The sequence below is a fragment of the Vulpes vulpes genome, chromosome 14 (genome assembly GCF_048418805.1).
Source record: "Vulpes vulpes isolate BD-2025 chromosome 14, VulVul3, whole genome shotgun sequence".
Lineage (NCBI taxonomy): Eukaryota > Metazoa > Chordata > Mammalia > Carnivora > Canidae > Vulpes > Vulpes vulpes.
The window spans coordinates 15259457-15280190 of record NC_132793.1 but is presented as its reverse complement, the minus strand read 5'-3'; the positions used below and the strand labels follow the sequence as shown (position 1 = coordinate 15280190).

General features: G+C 39.0%; 1 protein-coding gene across 3 annotated transcripts in view; it reads left to right on the top strand.

Moving 5' to 3' along the window:
* Positions 1–20734, top strand: part of STK4 (serine/threonine kinase 4) — an 88460-nt gene that overhangs the window by 32908 nt on the left and 34818 nt on the right. For all 3 annotated transcript variants that reach the window (XM_025998730.2, XM_025998731.2, XM_025998732.2), the window contains one exon: positions 15123–15280. In XM_025998730.2, coding sequence (XP_025854515.1) covers positions 15123–15280 — 158 coding nt within the window. The remainder of the gene's footprint in view (positions 1–15122; positions 15281–20734) is intronic.

Genomic DNA, 20734 nt, shown 5'->3' with positions numbered 1-20734 from the left:
AACCAACTGAGCCACCTAGGCTCCCCACTTAGAAGTTTTAATTAGTTATTTTTAAATCTGGTTTTTCTTCTTTTTTTTTTTTTTTTAAGATTTTATTTATTTATTCATAGAGACACAGCTAGAGAGAGAGAGGCAGAGACACAGGCAGAGGGAGAAGCAGGCACCATGCAGGGAGCCTGATGTGGGACTCGATCCCGCATCTCCAGGATCACACCCTGGGCTGCAGGCGGCGCTAAACCGCTGCGCCACCGGGGCTGCCCTGGTTTTTCTTCTTTTGCAATGTTCTAGCCTTGTCTTACAAATGTTCCTTTATCTCTTTGAATATTATAAATGACTTTATTTCAAGGTATATTTTAATATTATTGAGAGAGTGAGAGAGAGCATGTGGGGGGGAGGGGCAAAGGGAGAGGAGAGAGAATCCTTAGCAGGCTTCATGCTCAGTTTAGTGCAGAGCTCAATGTGGGGCTCAATCCCACAACCTCGAGATCATGACCCCAGCCAAAACCAAGAGTTGGACACTTAACTGACTGAGGACCTAGGTCCTTGTATACCTTGTAGGTATTTTTTAGATCAATCTGTTATCTTGAGTTGTTGGATCTAATTTCTGCTGTTTATTGTGTCTGCTATCTCTTATACTGTGAGATTTTTTCTTATACTTTGTGATTTTTGTTTGTGTGGTTATATTCAGTGGGAAGTATCTTCTTTGGAAGTTTCTAATGTTCCTTGAGTTGCATAGGTATCCCAGCAAGGCCCTAAGGGGTATTTCATTCCAGTGGAATCTTTAGATTATTTCTCATTTCTGTACTGTGCTTGTGATACAGCCAAGGAAATTACCTTCCTAGAAGTTGATTCTTTCCACTCCTCACATGGGCAGAAGCCATTCCTAAGCCATGTCCTTGAGCTTGTGGTTAGAGTTTGTCATGGCTTCTATCTTTGTGCTGGGGGTTGCGTTCTAGCTTCCTTTTTATAGATATATCTTGGCTCCTGTCAGTATCCTGGTTCCTGTTCCCTCATCAGGTTTAAAACTAGTCTCTATGTTTTAGTGTTCCCAGCGGGCCATTCACTTCAGTGCTGTGTGTTCCTTTGTTGCTTTTTCCATTTGCAGAGTTTCCTATTCTAGTTTTGAGGACCATAATATTTCTGTTTTGTTAAGTCTTGGATTTTTGTGTGTTTAGAGTGGGAGTGGGGACATTTAGTGCTTCAGCTCATTCAGTCATTTTGACCTGTCTATAGTGATGGTATGCCTGTACTTTCCCTACCAGGGAAAACTTTATAGAGAGGTTGTTATTTGCTCATGGTCACATGGCTAGTAAATGCCAGTGCTGATAAGCTGAACAAGTTCAGAGTGTATGCTCCTTTTATTGTACGGAACTTCCAGTTTGTTTTGGAAGCCACCCACCCTTACATTAATGGGCATTAGATCTAATGTGCAACAAAACTCATGATTAAGTCAGGTACTGGCTTCCAAGGAGATCCCAGAGATATACTTTTTTTAGAACCAATCATGTATTATATATGATTTGTTTATTATACTCAGGAGACTAGGCATTATAACTGTTAATAATAATCATTAATGATTAGGCCCTTAATATATATCAGGCATTGTGCTTAATCCTTTGTGAACATTTCATATATTAATCATGAACCACCTCCCATTTTATTGCAGCAGAAACAAAATTGCAAAGAGATTAAGTAACTTGCTTGTGATCACATAGTGAGTAATAGAAGAGCCAAGGCTTGAAGCCAGATATGTTTGATTTCAAAGCTTATTATGTTCTATTCCACTTCAGCAGAGCCTCTTTATTAAGTTTTTGAGGCTCACGTTACAGATTATATGTTGGTGAGCCTCAGCCTGCAATAATGTACCCCACCTTGCTGGTTGTTTGGATACTCTACAATTCCCCAGGAGTCCAGAAGAGAAGGACAAATGGTTCTCAAAGGGGTCCTGCTCTGATGATGGGCTTAATGGTGTGTTCCATCTGAGGGAGTTTCAGTTGTGTATATCTGAATATACAATAAAGAATCCAGTTGTAGCTGGGGGAGGGGATCTGAGTGGGAGTGAGATCTGGCCATTTTACAAAGAGACCTCAGGAACATCTGTTAAGAACCGTGGAAAACCATGATAAAATATCAGTATGGGGATTTGGGAAGATTTCTTCTATTTGTGTTTTTTTTTTTTTTTTTGGTAAAGGCTATAGCAGAACGCTGCTAGAAGATCTGAAGTGACAGGAGAGGTTCTAGGTCCGTGGTAGGATTGTTGTGCCTTTTCTGGACCAGTAGAGGGAGCTCTGTGACAGATCATGGTTAGAACGGTGTCCCATCCACATTCACAAATCCCCTTTCTGTGGTAGGCTTTATTCTCCATCAAGACTGTCGTTTATTTATTTTAAAATCTATTTTAAGTAAGCGCAGCAACACTAGGACAGTGTCTTTATTTGATTTAGGTAGGAAATTGGGTACCTCATACTTGGCAAAGTTCAAATAAGACGGAAGTCTGCCAAAATGTCTCAAAATAGTTTAAACTTTTTCTCTCTCTTCCCGGATTTCTCAGTAGACCTTCACCAGAACTGACGCTTTCTTTCTGCAGCACGGCACCATGGATGTAATTTTGCAACCATCATGAGCTAAAAATGACTAACCAAGGAATTAAATAAAATGTTAAAACTTAAAATTCTGGTGTGGTGGTGACTTGGGGGATATTATTTGCATATCAAAGTAAATATTAACAATGGCAGCTTACAGTTTTGTTGCCTCTTTAGTTTTCACTAATCTGTTTCCACACTACCCAGAAGTCCGTCTTACTTCTTTCTTTTGATCCTTATATATTTTTCTTTCTTACCAAGGCCTCCAGTACAGTGTTGAAGGGTAGAGGGGGTAGTGGGCATTCTTGTTTGAAAGGCTTGAGTCCATGGCATCAATCTTTCAGTCTCCCAGTGGCCCAAGTTCTGACTCAAGCCTTTCAAATTAGACTCTGTGAAAAGGGAGTGAGTGGGTGGTTTCTGTTTAAAACTAGCATATCATTCAGAAATTTCCCATTTTTATTCTAGAGCAATGGCCACATTAATCTCTTGGAAATAGGATTTTAAAGCGAGTGGCATACTTATGTTAAGACAACTCAAGAGCATGGTTTGGGCAAATTCCTGTGATAGTATTATGTGGTGAAAACACTGTGCATTTGTAGTTCCCCAGAAGTTCCTAAGTCTCATGAAGGCCCTTATTGTTGCCATAAGTTTCCTCATGTCAAAACCAAAGCCCAAGCTCTTGTTGAAATGACTTTATTTCAGCACCGTCCATCAGATACTAATTTCGGAGTTGCAGAAGATGGAAATTCTTGACTCAAAGCCTAGTTTCTTTACACTTGCAGTTGTCTAGAGGGGATTGTTTAAACATTGCCTCCCTCGTGTGTTCCCTATCTCATTCTCCCTGGCCCCAATGATAGCATTTTGCAAGGGTGGTAAATAAGACATAAAGTACTGCAGGTATTTTAATATTTATTTTACCACAATAGCCTTACTATACAATTTCTGATCCCCTCAGGGTGTTTAAAACTATTGTTGGACAATATTACGCATCTGCATGTGTTTTTGCCACTTTCTGCAGTGTCTGAGAGTGTTGCATGCATTGGCACCAAAGCTAAAACTTTAAAACGTTTCGTTTTATTAGAAATGTATCTCTCAATAAAGGTAAGAGAAAGAAAAGGGGACTGTGGAAAGAACATTAATCTTTGGATTCAGAGTCTTTGCTTTGAAACTTGCTCATAATCTTACATACTTCATTCTGCCTCAGCAGGTTACTTCCCTCTTCTTTGAGCCTTTTTCCATAGTCTGAAAAAATGCAGCATAAAAGTTCCTTCTTCATAGTACTGTTAAGATGATATAAAATAATAAATAAAATACTGAGCCTGTAAATGCTTAAAAATGGTAAGTAATATACATTTATGAGTCTTCTGATGAATGACAGTGGCTTTTTAATTGGACCAAGGCTGCTTTCCTCATCCTCATTCATTTTCTCTTGCTTGCTATGTTTTTATGTTTCATTCTTGGTATTAATGGTGTTTTGTAAACACCACCTCTTTGCCTGTGCAACTGGCATGAAAATGGTTGATCTAAAGGAAGGTTATTTTGTCAGTTTCCGTAATGTTTTAAAAATGTGCTGTAGTGAAAGAAAGAGAGTGACTCTGTGTGTGTTTCACATTCCTTGGCAATAAGATACAGGTGCATTGAGAATCTGTTAAATAGCTCAAAATACACGATGGCAGATTTTAAAGAGGCTAGGCTTTGGATCTACCTGAGCCTTCCTTTGTTAAGTTTCAAACTGTTATCTTAATACTGTGGAATTTATTACTGACTCGATTTTTTTTTCTCTCCCCAAAAGATAGTTGTCGTGGTTCACCATGCACTTATCATAAGCTTTCTCCTGGGTGGGATTTGCACTAAAAGAGCAGACTCTTGGTCCTTAGTCTTTTCTCACAATTGCACAAATAAGTCAAGGTCATCCTGAATTGAGACTAAATCCTAATTGTTTGTGCAGTTTTTCTAATTGTGTCCAGATGTTGGGCTCAATTTTATCTTTGGAAACCATTAACATTCTTGATTCTTTTGGGATGAGCCAAAAAGCACAGACACATGGTGCCTGAAAATTCATTCGAAACACCCTGCCAGACCGCATATTAGGATATGAAAGTACCAGATCTCAGTGTGACTCGGGTGAAGGGCTCAAGGTCTATATTTTTGGGAAGATAAAGGTGCTCCGTTATAGTTAAATTGGTAAAAGGAGAGCCAAGAATAGCCATGTGGGAAGTGTATTTTCTAAGAGAGAGCAGTAGCATGAAAGTAATGAAGAACAAGAGGAAAGTGAGTCCTAAAAGATATGCTTTGGCTCTAATGCCTAAGAGGCAGATAAATCAGTTCTGACTGATTAGGGGAATGTATTTCTCTGGTGCTCTAAGCTGTTCTGACCTGCCTACTCTTGTTCAGCAAAGGAATGGAGATGTATTTTGATCAACTTAAATGGCTCGATATAGAAAAAGTAGATGCTTCTCTTAAATGTTCATGCTGTAAGAAACATCAACTTGGTATCAGTATTTATTAACATAAATATCTAATGCCAACCAAAAAGTATTTATTAGGTAGTCACTTATGTCATTACTGTGTAATGTACAAAAGCCAAATGAGGCATTGTTGCTGACCAGGAATTTATAGGTTTAAAGGGGAAGGATGACATTTGTCATTGCCGTTACCTAATATTTATGGGGAGCCTGCTGTACTGTAACTATTCTTTGTCATTCCTTGTATGCCTGGGACATTACTCCGCATGCTTCAGATTATGATATTTGATGTTGACATAACTTAGTTGAGAATATAGGACCTCTATGTATTGAAGGTGGTATAATACTAGGCCAAATGCTGGGCAAGCGGTACAGACAAGTATTAAAGGTTTTGTGAGAAGGAAAACAAAGGACTTAGATGCGCAGCCTGAGTGAGGCTGTTTTAGCAAGTGCAAAATCAGAAATGTAAATATACATATTGAATATTCATTTTGGCTGATGTGGGTTTTGACCAGACATTGAAGGACTTTGAATGCCACAGAAAGAAGTTTGAACCTGATTCAGCAGGTAGTAAATAGGGTAATATAAAGATATTTTGATCAGAGAAGTAATAGAACAAGATGGTTTTTTAGGAGAGTCAGTGGGATGATGTGGAGTTTGAAAAGGCCAGAAAAGAGAAGACCAGTTAGGAAATGTTTGTAATAACCAAGGTATGGATCATTCTTACTTGTCAACCTTCTGTATCTTTTTAAATGTGCTACCTCTATTGCTCTAGTTAGTAATCTTTTGAAATTTGAATTTAGATCTCTTTGAATAGATATGTGGCAGCTCACTAGACTTAAGGAAGTAAGGACCACTGCCCAGAAGTCACGTTGATTTACATAGAGGCAATTGCCAAAATTAGTTAACTAGGAGAGTTATTCCAGTTGGCCTCCAGGGAATCATATAACTGATGATTCCAGCGGTTCTTAGTGGTTTCAAAGAGCCTTCAGAGGAATATTTATGAGCAGACATAGAAACTTGGATAATAATTTGTGTAATAAAATGAGTTACTACGTGGAAAGCACTTAAGTGCCCAGTAACAAAAACAAAAACAAAAATCACACAAAAACAAAGTTTAATAAAGGTTAGATTAAAAATCAAAACGAACAATCCTCTGATAAGGCATATTATTCCAAGCCAGAAGAAAACATTTGAGGGATTACTCGAAAAAAAAACTTATTTTTTTCCTCACAAATATTTGTATATGAAACAGAAAAAAATGCAGACTCTACTTCTCTAATTTTAAACAAAATTAATTACTATTAAGGTAGAAAAGAGTTATTATTGTGGAAATTAAGGACAGAGTATTGACCATTATGCTTTACGTATTGTCAGTCTTATAAAAATGAATATGAACATGAAAGGACATAAAACTCAATGTCCACCAGGTGGTCACTCCAAAGGCAAAGGTGGCTTCAGTCTTTGGTCAAGTTCTGTCCCAGTTAGGACTACCCTGGCATTGTGTCATACCTTGTATGAATCCAAAAATCAAAGTAGATTGTAGAGGACAGGGGTCTTCTTTTTTAAAAATTGAATTATTGATCTATAACTCACATATCATGTAGTTGATTCTTTCAAAGTATACAGTTAAGTGGATTTTAGTATATTTGCTGAGTTGTGCACCCATCACCACAATGTAGTTTTTAAAGATGTATTTTTTTAATTGAGATGCGATTCACAAAAGAGAGCTATAATTTACATATCATAAAAAATCACCATTTTAATGATCCAGTCCTGTGAGGTTTTAGTGTATTAACAAAGTTGTGCAACCATAGCCACTGTTGAATTTCAGACATTTTCTTCATTCTCCCGCCAAAACCCACAATCCTGTTAGCAGTCTCTTCTTATGACCCCCTCTGCCCCTCTTCCCAGGCAGCCATTCATCTGCTTTCTATCTCTATGGGTTTGCCTATTCTGGACATTTTATGTAAATGAACTCCTACAAAATGTGGCCTTTGTGTTTGGCGTCTTCCACTTAATGTTTTCAAGGTTGATCCATGTTGTGGCATCTGTCAGCACTTTATTCCTTTTTATGGCTGAATAATCCCATTGAATGGATGATACTCTATATTGTTGATGCTCTGATTTTAGAGAATTCTGGTCATCAGCAGAAGAAACTCCATACCCATTAGCAGTGACTTGACATCCCACCCGTTCACCCCACGGGCCCAGGTGGCTGGCTACTAATCTACTTCCTGTCTCTACAGATTTGCCTGTCCTGAATTCGTGTAGAGTCATGGAATAGTGGTCTTTTGTGAGTGGCTCTTTTCACTTAGCATAATACTTTTAGGGTTCAGCATAATACTTTTAGGGTTCATCCTGTGTTGTAGCCCATGTGAGTACTTCAGTCCTTTTCATTGTGGAATAATATTCTGTTGTATGGTTATACCATATTTTATTTACCCATTCTCCAGCTGATAGACATTGGGTTATTGGGTCCTTCTGTTTTTAGCATTTTCCAAAGAAAAATGAATATGGGAATTAACTCCTGGTCTGTGAGCTTAGACAGATTGTCCATTGAGCTTACCATGTGCTGCTTACAAAGAAAAATGAGTCAGTCATAGTATAGGAATTCATGCACTTCCTGTGTCAGATAAAAGAATCAGAGCAAGGGACAGCTGTTTGGAAAATTAGACTATTCTGCTCTGTCCAGTCTCCCCATAGCTTCAGGTTTTTGGCATTATCAGTCAGCTGAGCGTCTTTATTTCCTGGGATACATCTGAAAAAATACCCTAGCTCACATTGAAATAGAAAGCCCACCAGCCATCTGAAGCCCTGGGGACAGCATTGCCTTTAATCAGCTTGGACTGATTCTGTTATGCTTCTCAATACTGACAGGCTGTTGTCCAACACACTTGATCATCTAGCACAGGAGCGCTAAAAGAAAAGTTCAAAGATAAAGTTACTGGGAAAATTCCATTCCCCTACTCATTCTACACTCAATGGCAGTTCTGACATATCAAGAGTTTTCTTTTTTTTTTTTTTTAAAAAAAAGAGTTTTCATTTTGATGTCAGAGAATTTGCAATATAAGATTTGCAGCTCACCAGACCTAAAATCTGATGATCAGGGTTCAGTCCTGTCCTTGTTAGTAATGAGCTACATAATTTTAGGCAAATTTCTCATCTGTAAGGCGGGAATAATAACACATACCTCTAAAGATTTGAGGATTAAGTGAAATGGTACATCGTCTAGTACTTGGTGCCTAATAAGTGCAGGTCTTCCTCCCTCCTACTTCATTTACATGTTATTCATGAAGTTTGGTTAGGAACATCATGCAAAAGTACCGAGTAAACAGCCTGAAACTTAGAAGGTATTCTATAAACCTTTGTTAAATTTGAACCTGAGTTCTCAAAGAATAGAACTTTTTGTAGATACAGAGTGGTGTGTGTGTGTGTGTGTGTGCGTGGAGACACAACAGACACCATCTGGTTAGTTTTCACTTTGTAACAAACCACTTCTAATTTAGTGGCTTGGCTGTGCAGCTGTGGTGGTATAGTGGTGAATATAGCTTATTTCCCAAGCTTGATGCCAGCTGCTGTGATGGTGGCCATGGCTGTTTGACTCATGAAGACCTCAGCTAAGATAGTCTGTTGACTGGAGCTCACATGGTATTTGCCATTCAGCAGGCTCAGGTTTATTTACGTGGTAGTAGGATGCACAAGCAGGTAGTAGGATGCACAAGCAGGAAGGAGGGACAGAGGGACAAGCAGACTCCCTGCTGAACAGGGAGCCAGATGCAGGACTCCATCCCTGGATCATGGAATCATGACCTGAGTCAAAGGCAGACGCCTAATCGACTGGCCACGATTGGGCCATGTTCCAAAAGGAACATGGAAAAAAGGGGCAGGCGCCCCTTATTTAGAATAATTATCACCTATAAAATCAGAGTGAGAACAGGTGCTGTAATTTAATTACTGTGCCAAAATGTTGGTCACAGTAGGGGTGCTGACTGCTCCATATAAACTTAATCCAAGAAGCCCTCTAACACATAATGAGTTTTGTGATACAGGCAGCTAATTTCTGGAATCACTCAGGAATCTCAAATGCACTTTTTTTTTTTTTTTTAATGTATGCTGATTCTTGCCAGTTGAGTTTTGGCTTCCCCTACCAGCTCATTCATTCATATCTTCAGCTTTAGTTATATAAAACATTTTTATAACCAGCATTTCTAGATAATATCTTTATTATTTATTATTCCCTGCTCCTTCCCTCCCTCCAAAATAACCCCACTAACAACAACAAAACACAAAGAGTCAGAGGCAGTCTTGTCACAAGTATTTTATTAAGTCCCGTTTTTTGCTTTGGTCTGGTCTTTGATTTATGCCCATACACATCTCAATTATGGCATATTTGATTTATTTATTTACTAAAGTTTTTTTTTTTAAAGATTTTATTTATTATTCATGAGAGACACACAGACAGAGGCAGACACATGGGCAGAGGGAGAAGCAGGCTCCATGCAGGACTCCATCCTGGGTCTCAAGGATCACGCCCTGGGCCGAAGGCAGGCGCTAAACCGCTGAGCCACCTCGGGATCCCCTACTAAAGATTTTATTTACTTATTCAAAAGAGAACATGGGTCAGCGAGGTGAGGAGCAGAGAGACAAGCAGGCTCTGTGCTGAGCATGGAAGTCCAATGTGGGGCTCAATGCAGGCTTGAACCCAGGATCCTGAGATTGTGACCTGAGCTGAAACTAAAAGTCAGACACTCAACTGACTGAGCCACGCAGGCACCCCTGAGGCATATTTTAGATTAGAGGTTATCAAGTGTCATGATCCCTCTGGAGATAAGAACTGTTTTTCAATGGTTATTGGTAACTGAGCACAAATATGTTTTCATAAGCTACTGCCAACTCATAGAATTATGAAATTTTCAGAGCTGCAAAGGAACATGAGAAGTATTGATCCAGTGGCCTCTTTTTGTAGATTGGAATCTATGGCTTTTGCAGGATTTTATAGTCAGACCTAAATCTAGATCTTTGAACTCCAGGATAGGGATTTTTTTAGTGCTGTCTCCAAAATCAACTTTAGCCTTACTGTAATCTCATACATGTGGCCATTTAATCACTTGACTATAATTATGTTTTTTATACATGTGTGAATTTTACCTCCAGTTCTGTCTGAATGTGGGATTGGACCAAAGTTATCTTATTACAAAATTCTCTAGGTTTTGGAGCTTTGGTCTCTAATAAACGTCCGGTATAATCAAGTCCCTGGTATTAATATAAATAGATGAAAGCAAAGATGTTTTAGATAGTTTCTTACTTTTGAAAGAGACAAATAATAGTTGGTAATTTACCTTCAAAAGTATTAGAAAGTTTCAGCTGACCTGGGAAGGGCTGTCGTCATCAAATAAGAGAAAAAAACTCAAATTTAAAGAAAACTTGTGTTTCATTTTCTCTTCTAAACAGTGATAGAAATTATTTTTTTATTTTATTTTTTAAAGATTTATTTATTCATGAGAGCCAGAGAGAGAGAGAGAGAGGCAGAGACACAGAGGGAGAAGCAGGCTCCTCACAGGGAGCCCGATGTGGGACTCGATCCTGAGATTCCAGGATCACACCCTGAGCTGAAGGCAGGCACTAAACCGTTGAGCCACCCAGGGATCCACCAGTGATAGAAATTAGACAAATGATTAGACTCTAGCCTAACAAACATTCCTTTGGTTTTTATGATATGGTTTAGAATTAGACCATAGAAAGGCTATTATCTTTAATGTTTCGTCCCTGGTGTAGAGACTTGAATTTCTAAGATACACCTGTATTGCAACTGAAAGGAGCAAATGAAGCATCAGAGCAATATAGAGTACAATTACACAGTTTTTATCGTTGGAAGTGATGCTTTAAAAAAAATGATATCTTTGTGGTTTTTGTAACAATCCCACAGGAGAACATATTTTAAATGATCTGTTATTTCTGTCCAGAGTTGCCATTTTCATTGATGAACTCAATTAAGTCATTTCTCTGTGCATATATAAAGATGAATGGGGGGATCCCTGGGTGGCGCAGCGGTTTAGCCCCTGCCTCTGGCCCGGGGTGCGATCCTGGAGACCCTGGATCGAATCCCACATCAGGCTCCCGGTGCATGGAGCCTGCTTCTCCCTCTGCCTGTGTCTCTGCCTCTCTCTCTCTCTCTCTGTGACTATAATACATAAATAAATAAAAAATTAAAAAAAAAATAAAAATAAAGATGAATGGGTAAACAAACATAAAATGATAGAAATAATGAGAAGTTGGTGTGGAATGTGTGTAGCTTACTCTCAAACATTGTGTCTTTTCTAAGAAAGAAGATAATCTGTGTATATTTCTTAAAAAAGAAGATACTCTTTTGTTACGATAATAACAGTTTTCAAGTGGTACAGTCTCTTTTGACAGTACCTCTCTCTCCCAAACGCCTTCACTGTTTGATTATTACTCCTAGCTTAATGAGTAATCTTTTTATTCAGTGAGATCTTTTTGGTGCTGAAAGTGCCCCACAATTTACCAGTGGGAGCCCCTCAAGGTGGCTTCTATTTCCTGGTGATATGTTCCCATTAGTTTTTGAGTACTTGCTCGCTTTTTATGGCACAGATGTTCCAGGCCCACTCTTAGACCTGGAGTTAGCTATTTCCCTTAAGAAGCTTTAGTTCCTCTGAGTGGGGAATGGGATTTGCAAACCAAGATCTGAGCACCAGGTGTGCTCATTGATAATGAGGTGTTACTGCTTTAAGACTTTAATGAAAGAAGGTTGGAATTTTTTTTCTAAGTATGAGCTCACATTCATACCTCCAGTTCAAATACAACACACCAGGATTCTTTGTACCTTCCCTATTTCATACTTTGATGTTTAGCTCTTGCCACGTCCCCTTTTAGAGCTTGTACTATTTTGCAGTCCTAGTTCAGCAATGTATGAGTATGCTTGTGTTCCCACAGCCTTACCAACAGCTTTTGAATTCTTGTCCTTTTGAAATGTAAGAAATCATATCTCTAAATGGTTTTGATTTGAGTTTCTCTTACTGTGTGTGGATCTATGCATTTTTTTTTTTTCATGTTTAAGGACTAATTGAATAACTTCCTGTGTATATGGTTGAACAACACAGATTTGAACTCTGTGGGCCCATTTATGTGCAGGTTTTTTCAATAAATACAGTATAGTACTGTAAGTGTATTTTCTTTTCCTTATGATTTTTTTTTTTTTTGAGAGAGAGAGATTTACTCATTTATTTGAGAGAGTAAGCAAGTGAGAGAGAGACAGCACGAGCAAGGGGAGAGGGAGAAGCAGACTCTCCACTGAGCAGGAAGCCAGATGCGGGGCTCTATCCCAGGACTCTGGGATCATGATCTGAACCAAAGGCAGGCGCTTAACCAACTGGGCCACCCAGGGGCCCCTCCTTATGATTTTCTTAATAACTTTTTCTTTTCTCTAGCTTCCATTATTATAAGAATGCAGCATATAATATTTATACAAAATGTATGTTCATTGACTGTTTATGTTCTCAGTAAGGCTTCAGATCAACAGCAGGCTATTAATAGTTAAGTTTTGGAGGAGTCCAAACTTATACATGATTTTTCAGCTGCATGGGAGTCAGTGCCCTAACCCCTGCTTTGTTCAAGGGTCAACCATACTATCCTTTCAAGGCTTTAGCCCATTTTTCTACCTTTTTTGGGTCTTCTTTTGGTAGATTTTAGGAAGTGTGTGTGTGTGTGTGTGTGTGTGTGTGTGTAGGAACTTATCTGCCTCATACCAAGAACAACTCATACATTTTTTTTAAAGAGCTTTCTTTAAAAAAAAATTATGGTACATGTTGCAAATATTTTCTTCCAGTTCTCCATTTGTCTTTTGTCTTGGCTTATATGTGTACTTACTAATTTAAAAAAATGTATGGGGTTTTCTTCACACAAAAGGTTTTTATTTATCCATGTTTCATTGAGTCTGTTTTTTTTTCATAGTCAGAAACCACACCCAGGCCTCAAGTGTATCCACACCAGTTTTCTTGTAGTATTTATAGTTCCCGTCCTTGTAGTAAAAGCTCTCACCCATGTGGAGTTTTCCTGGTTTAAAATGTGAGGTGTAGATCCAATTCAGTCCTTTTCCAAATAACTAGCTATTTGGAAAGCCTTTGGGCTCACTATTTTGCTTCAAGACTTTCTGCTCTGTTCAGCTGGTTGGTCGACATGTCTAGCCACGAGATTCCATATGAAAGAACACTGTATACTGTATGTGGTAACAGTTGGTAGTACCACCACCCTCGTGTGATTCCAGGAGGCTCGCTAAATGCTCTTTCTGTGTAGGACCATGTGTAGGCTTGCTGAGGGTTTTTCTGGTCCAGGGGGAGGGGACTGATCAAGAGGACTTGTCAGCAAATCCCAAACAGCTCTACTTAATACAGGTTTTATTTTGTTGTAGTTCCTTCAAAACTAGATGATAAAATAATACCATAAATTTAACTTAAAATTAAATAAAACAATCATGAAAAGCATTTAACATCACACCTAGAATAAACAGAACAACACACACTTAGCACATAATTATTGGCTGGTCTTAGCAAACACTGTGTTTAATCACTAATAAGTCAGGAGGCAACAGTGAAATAGGCTTTTGGCAGCATCCGCAAGTGGGCAAATCTGGGATTGGCTGCTTTGAACTTGGCAGTGGTCAAAGTGATATGACAAACGTCTGAGAGGCAGTCAGGGTGCTGGCTTGAAGCTGGACCAGGCAGACATCAGGAGATAAGAGTACATGGAACAAGAATGTCTGGAGAGAAACACGTGCTGGTCTCTATATTCTAGTTCCCTTTCTATCCACTTGTTAGGGCTTTGAACCTTCTGGTCTTTTTTCCTGGTTATTGGGAAAAAGGGCGATATAAACCCACATGTTCATGGAAAGAAATGGGAAAAACTTCCATATTTCCCAGTATTAAAATACTAATCAGAAGCAGAAACCACTTGGACATGTGAAGTAGGTATGTTCAGCTAGCTAGGCTGTAAGTCATGCCAGGTAAAAGTATTCTTTTTGCCACCACTAACCAGTAACTTCTGTAGTTTGCTCCCTTTGGCAGCTGCTACTAGTAACTACTGAATCTTTCCTCAGGTATGTTTAGGGTCCAACCTAAGTACCCCCTACCCATCTTCCCTAACCACCCCAGCTTGCAAGATCTCCCCATGAAATCTTGAGATCTACTATGAGAGACAAATCCTGTTAACATTTTGGTATTTTTCTTTCATTTTTTTTCCCTCCTATGTATATGATTTTACAGAGTTGAGATCATGCTCTCTATATAATATTGTATCCTATCTTCAATTTTTAGCATTATTGTAAGCCATTTGTAAATAGGGTTTAAAAAAAAAGATTTTATGTATTTATTCATGAGAGACACACAGAGAGAGGCAGAGATATAGGCAGAGGGAGAAGCAGGCTCCATGCAGGGAGCCCGATGTGGGACTTGATCCCCAGACCTGGATCACACCCTGAGCCAAAAGCAGACACTTAACCATTGAGCCACCCAATTGCCCCTGTAAATAGGGTTTTAAAATTACATAATATTTCCTGGAGTGGATGGAATATGATTTACTTATATTTGCTTTTTTGTGCATATCTTTCTAGTCCAGTTGGATCAAGAGAATCTCAAAGGGAAGTCACTCTACTGTCTTATGCCCCTTCCCTATTCCATTAACTATAGAAAATATTATCTACGTAGGTGATAAGTAGCTGTGCTTGCTTTTCTGTTTTCAGTCTAAATATCATGGGAACTTTTTGCTATAGGAGACCCCAAAAGTACTACTTGCAGCTTACTCAGAATTGTTATATCACCCCAGAAAAACGGTGCCTGGGGAAATATTTGCATGTATTTAAGGGGGCCCATAAATCCTCTGAAATTCTGTGGGAAGCAGGTGGTGTGAGCATTTTTTCATTTTCCTGTGGTTTTCACTAAATTCTTCTGGAAGTCCTTATCTAGCAAAAAGCCACTGACACAGAGCCTGAAGCCCATCTGTATTCATTAAACTCTGAAATCGAAGATACTATTTTTTGCCTTTTATTGTTCTTGGTTTTCAGGAAGGGATGAGACCATGCAGCCTGCAAAACCATCTTTCCTTGAATATTTTGAACAAAAAGAAAAAGAAAACCAGATCCACAGCTTTGGCCAGAGTGTCCCTGGCCCCCTGAGGAACTCCTCGGATTGGAAAGTACCGCAAGATGGCGACTATGAGTTCGTAAGTAGTCCTCGAAGTGAACTGTTGTGTCTGCTGGGGACGGTTTTTTGCCATATTGCACATCCACTTTTGTCACTTCACCAAAAGTGCCAGAGCGTTTTCTTGTACGGTGCAAGCCTCTGGCCCTCCCGGTAGCAGCCCCCCGGGCTGAGGGCCTCATGAGTTTGAGACTGCATTTTGACCGACGTTTGAGCAGTTCTGGGACTCCTGATTAGTGGCATCTTCTTAGCTTTAAAAATCCTTTATTAACTTGCCATTTTTCTTTTTGTTGAGTTTGGAATTGTTAACAGTAAAAGAAATGCCGAGTGAGGATGCACTGTCTTGCGTAGTTTATTTGGGATTGTGACTTTAAGAGTGAGACTGGAGGGCAGCTCATGCTGATTTGTAGCATCTTTGCTGTTTTGCTAACCATTATCCTAATTTTAGGCCCTCGGAGAGGATCACTCTGAATTTTGCCTAAGGATGAATATTAAATTGTTCCAAAGTGTCTAATGAAAAACTGGGTGTGTTTTTCCTTCTCTGCAATGGAACATTCTCCCTTAACCACAGACACTTGGTAATGTTCACAGAGATTTAATGAGTAGAGGCAATAAAAAAATTGGGGGGAAAAGTAAGCTAAGGAGTCTGCATTCCTTTTCTGAATATTTTTAGGAAAGAATGTTCTCTTTAGGGATTTTTTCACTTTTATACTTTCAAATTCTGTCATGGTTCTGTTGTTGTTTATAAAAGACCTCGGATTGGGCATCATAATTGGATTCTGGGAGGCCTTTCTATCCTGGCTTTCCATTCTCCTGTTCACTGGCCTCAAGGTGATGACATCCTTTTTACATAACATAATGTCTACTGTTGTACAGTAGCAGGAATGTTGGAGTTGATAGTATTGGTGATAGAGATCGTTTGAGGACCAGAATAACTCACTTGAGGCTGTTTGACAGATAAGTCCCTGAAGCCATGTTACAGCCCAGCAGCCTTTGCTTTATCAGGTGTGCATTCATTTGTTACTATCAGCTATTACTCCATTATTAGTTTACTCATGAGATTTGAATTATTTTTGCTATTCTGTGATGCCCACAGAGTTGTCTTGAGCGTATTTGTCAGGACTGCTTTTCTCAGTTTTGTGAGTCTCTAGGCAAAGATGAAACAGCTTCTGAATAGCAGATATCATGATAGAAAGCTGCAGAGTCATCAGATCTGGATTCCTAGCTGCAGTTTCCTCTTTCTTTCTTTCTTTCTTTTTTTTTTTTAAGATTTTATTTATTTATTTATTTATTTATTTATTTATTTATTTATTTTCTTGATTTTATTTATTTATTTATTTATGAGAGACACACAGAAAGAGAGAGGCAGAGACACAAGCCAGCTCCATGTAGGGAGCCTGACATGGGACTTGATCTTGGTCTCCAGGATCACACCCTGGGCTGAAGGTGGTATTAAACCGCTGAGCCACCTGGGCTGCCTCCCGCCCTTTTTTTTTTTTTTTTTTTTTTTAATTTTTATTTATTTACGATAGTCACAGAGAGAGAGAGAGGCAGAGACACAGGCAGAGGGAGAAGCAGGCTCCATGCACCGGGAACCCTATGTGGGATTTGATCCCGGGTCTCCGGGATCGCGCCCTGGGCCAAAGGCAGGCGCCAAACCGTTGCGCCACCCAGGGATCCCCTTTTTTTTTTTTTAATGTTATAGAAGCAAATGATCATGGATGTCCTGTCATTCTAATCATTGTTTTCAGTTCAGTAATTCCGGTGTTAGAAGAATTCACTTCTCTCTGCCATAGTTTCCCTAGACTATCATCACTGGCAGAGAACGTGTTTCAGCGGGCAAGCTGCTTTTGCAGAGGGGCTTTAGTAGGTCTTGAAGAGAGCATGCTTTTCATTCTGGACAGAGGGAGGAGTACCATGAGTAGGTGAGCCCGTTGCCCAGCCTGGATGATGCCTGGCCCGGGAGGAGGTCCTGAGACCATCCTCTATACCAGAGCTTAGAAGCTAACAGCATGCAGCATCTAGACCTTCTTGTGTGCCCTATACAGGTTTACAAATCTTTCTATAGCTGCCTGTTTTTAAAAATTGAAAGCTTTTATATAAAATGTTGGCTCTCCGCCTTCTTTTGAAAACTTGGAAGACCCAGCCATAATAAACCTACATGGTTGGAGGACAATTGTCTGGAGCTGAGCAGCAGCTGCTCTCTTGAGGTCCAGTTCTTCTCAGTGTTTAGCTTACTTCATTCGTTTGTATTAACTGACCTGTCTGGCATTTAGGGTCATTCAACACTGGGATTCTTGCTGTAAATCCTTTGGATGTGTCTATGTTCACATTGGGCCTGAACCAATCCCATCCTGCCATAAAATTTTATTCTATTTTTACTGTCAAAATATCAACAGAATTAACTTATAATTTCTCTTTTAAGAGAATTGCAAACTAAGCAATGTAAGAAAGTGTAGGTGGGGTATAGATGAGCTGCTATTCCAAAAAATACCAAAGATCAAATGAAAACGAGTTTTTAAAAGATTTCATTCATTTTTTTGAGACAGGGAGAGAGAGCACAAGCATGAGGAGTCGGAGAAGCAGGCTCTCTGCTGAGCAGAGAGAGCCCACAGTGGGGCTCAATCCCAGGACCCTGGGATCATGATCTGAGTCCAAGCCAAACGCTTAACTGACCGAGCCACCCAGGGGCCCCAGGTGATTTTAATGTGTTCACATGTACTTTGATTACGTGAGTGTTTACATTTGTGCTGCTGTGTTCCTTGTCACTCTCCTCCAACCATGACAGGCTTCATTCTCTCCTGACACATGCCCACCACATCCTGCTTTGGAGCCTTTGTAGGTGCTGCTTCTCTTCATTCAGATCTTTTTTTTTTTTTTTTTTTTTTAAGATTTTATTTATTTATTCGTGAGAGATACAGAGAGAGAGAGAGAGAGACGCAGAGACACAGGCAGAGGGAGAAGCAGGCCCCATGCAGGGAACCTGACGTGGGACTCGATCCCGGATCTCCAGGATCACGCCCCGGGCTGAAGGCAGCGCTAAACCGCTGGGCCACCCGGGCTGCCCTCTTCATTCAGATCTTAGCTGAATGTCCCCTCTCTCTGTAAGGTCCTCTCTCACACTCTCTCTTTATTGTGGCTTTTTTCCCTTTAACTAACCATTATTACCTGAATAGATAGGTTACCTGACCTAACGTCTATTTTCCTCACCACCGTAAGCTCCAGGGCAGCGCGGCCTCATTGCCGTGTTCACTCCTCCTGGCATTCCACCCCCTTAGACTAAAAGATTACAGTATGTTTCTGGGGGATTCATGAGCCAAGCTGGATTTAAGTTTACAGCCTTTTTTGGCTTTATGAATGCCAAATTCAGGGTCTGAATTCTCCTAGAATTGATATTCATTGCATGCAGTCTGTTTTTAGACTATCAAATACCAACTTTAGCAAATATTGCATTTTCACACATCTTTTATTTACACTTTTATCACAATATATATTAAACGTTAAAGGAAACCTTTGTTAAACCTTTTCCAACGTGGCAAATAAAGTAATTCAATTTTAGAAATGTAAAAGTACTCAATTTCAGATGAAAAATATGATGGTTTTTCTCAGTATTAAATGCTACCATTCCTGACGAAATGGCTTCCTATTTGCCATTTTGGTTAAAAAGTTCATTTCAAAGTGGTAATTGCCTTCATAGGAAGAAAGGAGAATATCTTTTTCATAATTAAAACCTCTTAAATGTATTAAATTTCATAACTAAATTCTGTTAAATGCCTATTAGGAAATCAGAGAGTCTCTAAGAGATTGTTAAGGGAGACATGTTAGCTAGTCTGACACAAAGCCTTCTACAAGCTCAGTGAAATTATTCTGAGTATTTTTTTCACTCAACAGTTTGGCTCTTTCTTTGCCAAATGTCACTTACAAAAGGACATTTTTCTTTTTTTTTTATGTGTTTCTTTGGTACCTCCAATAGCAGTACGGAAGACACAAAGGGAGAATAAAAAGGAAGCTAAAAAAATAATGCAGTCGGATCCCTGGGTGGCTCAGCGGTTTGGCGCCTGCCTTTGGCCCAGGGCGCGATCCTGGAGTCCCGGGATCGAGTCCCACGTCGGGCTCCCAGCATGGAGCCTGCTTCTCTCTCTGCCTCTCTCTCTCTCTCTCTCTCTCTCTCTCTATGTCTATCATAAATAAATAAATCTTAAAAAAAAAAATCATGCAGTGCTAATAAAATACTAATACATCCTTATCTCTGAATTTCTATAGTACCTAATAGGAAAGAAAGAAGAAATATATCAAAATATGCTATATCCTAAAAATCATTTAGATCAGAATTTCACAAGGTAGAATCACATGTAACAGAGATTAGAACACAGATTACTCAGTGCTGACCCCAGAGACTCTGATGCAGTGAGTCTGGGGTGGGGCCTGACAGTCTGCATTTCCAACAAGTTTCCAGGTGATGCTGACACTGCTGGTCTGGGGATGACATTTTAAGAAACTGAGGCTGTTATTTCGAATGCTTGATTTGGGGTAAAGGTAAGAGCTATCCAGCAAGAATTATAGCATTAAAAATCCTTTTCATTTGTGGCTAAAGCCTTAGTCTTCTCTCAGAAATGGACATTTCAGTTAGATTAAAAAAACAAGAGTTACCACAATTAACAAGGTTGATAAAACAGAATATAGGAACACTTTTCAGGTATTCATGACACTTTGAAAACATATGTGAAATATTTGACTATGTTTTAAAGTGCTCAGAAATCTCATACAGAAATCACACAGGCCATGTTCACTGACTAAAACACAAGAAAAGTAGAAATTAACAATAAAGTAGATAAAACCATTTTGTTCCACTTGGAAATTTATTTATTTATTTATTTATTTATTTATTTATTTCACTTGGAAATTTAAAGAGTATATCTCCAAGTATTTGTTTTCAAGATAAAGTAGAAGTTGTAAACTATTTAGAAATGAATTACAAGTACTGTACAGAATTTAGATCTCTGTAAATTAATGGGGTGCAGTAAAGAAGGTACTGAGAGGGAGATTTATAGCCTTAAATGTATTTTCTTTTTAGAATACAAGAAAGATTGTAAATAAGACAAAATAGGATAAAGATAAACACAGAATTCAGTGAATTAAAAAACAACAAAATTAATTAGTATAATTAAACGTTGGTTCTGGGAAAGGACCTGACATTTGTCAGAGTAATCAAATTGAAAAGGAAGAAGGTCCCAAAAAACTGTGAGAACAAAGGGGAGGGAGTGTTTCTTAAAGACAAAAGAATGTTAGAGTGGTAAGAGAATATTATTTATGATTTGACATCCCTACACTTGAAAACCTAGATCCATAGATGTTGAAACATTATGCCACTGTTACTTCCTATATGGAAATGTAAAGTATCCAAGGTGTTTTTGAACAAGAACAGTGAGGTTGGACTTTTACCACCAGATGTGAAAATGTACAAAACCAGAGCAAT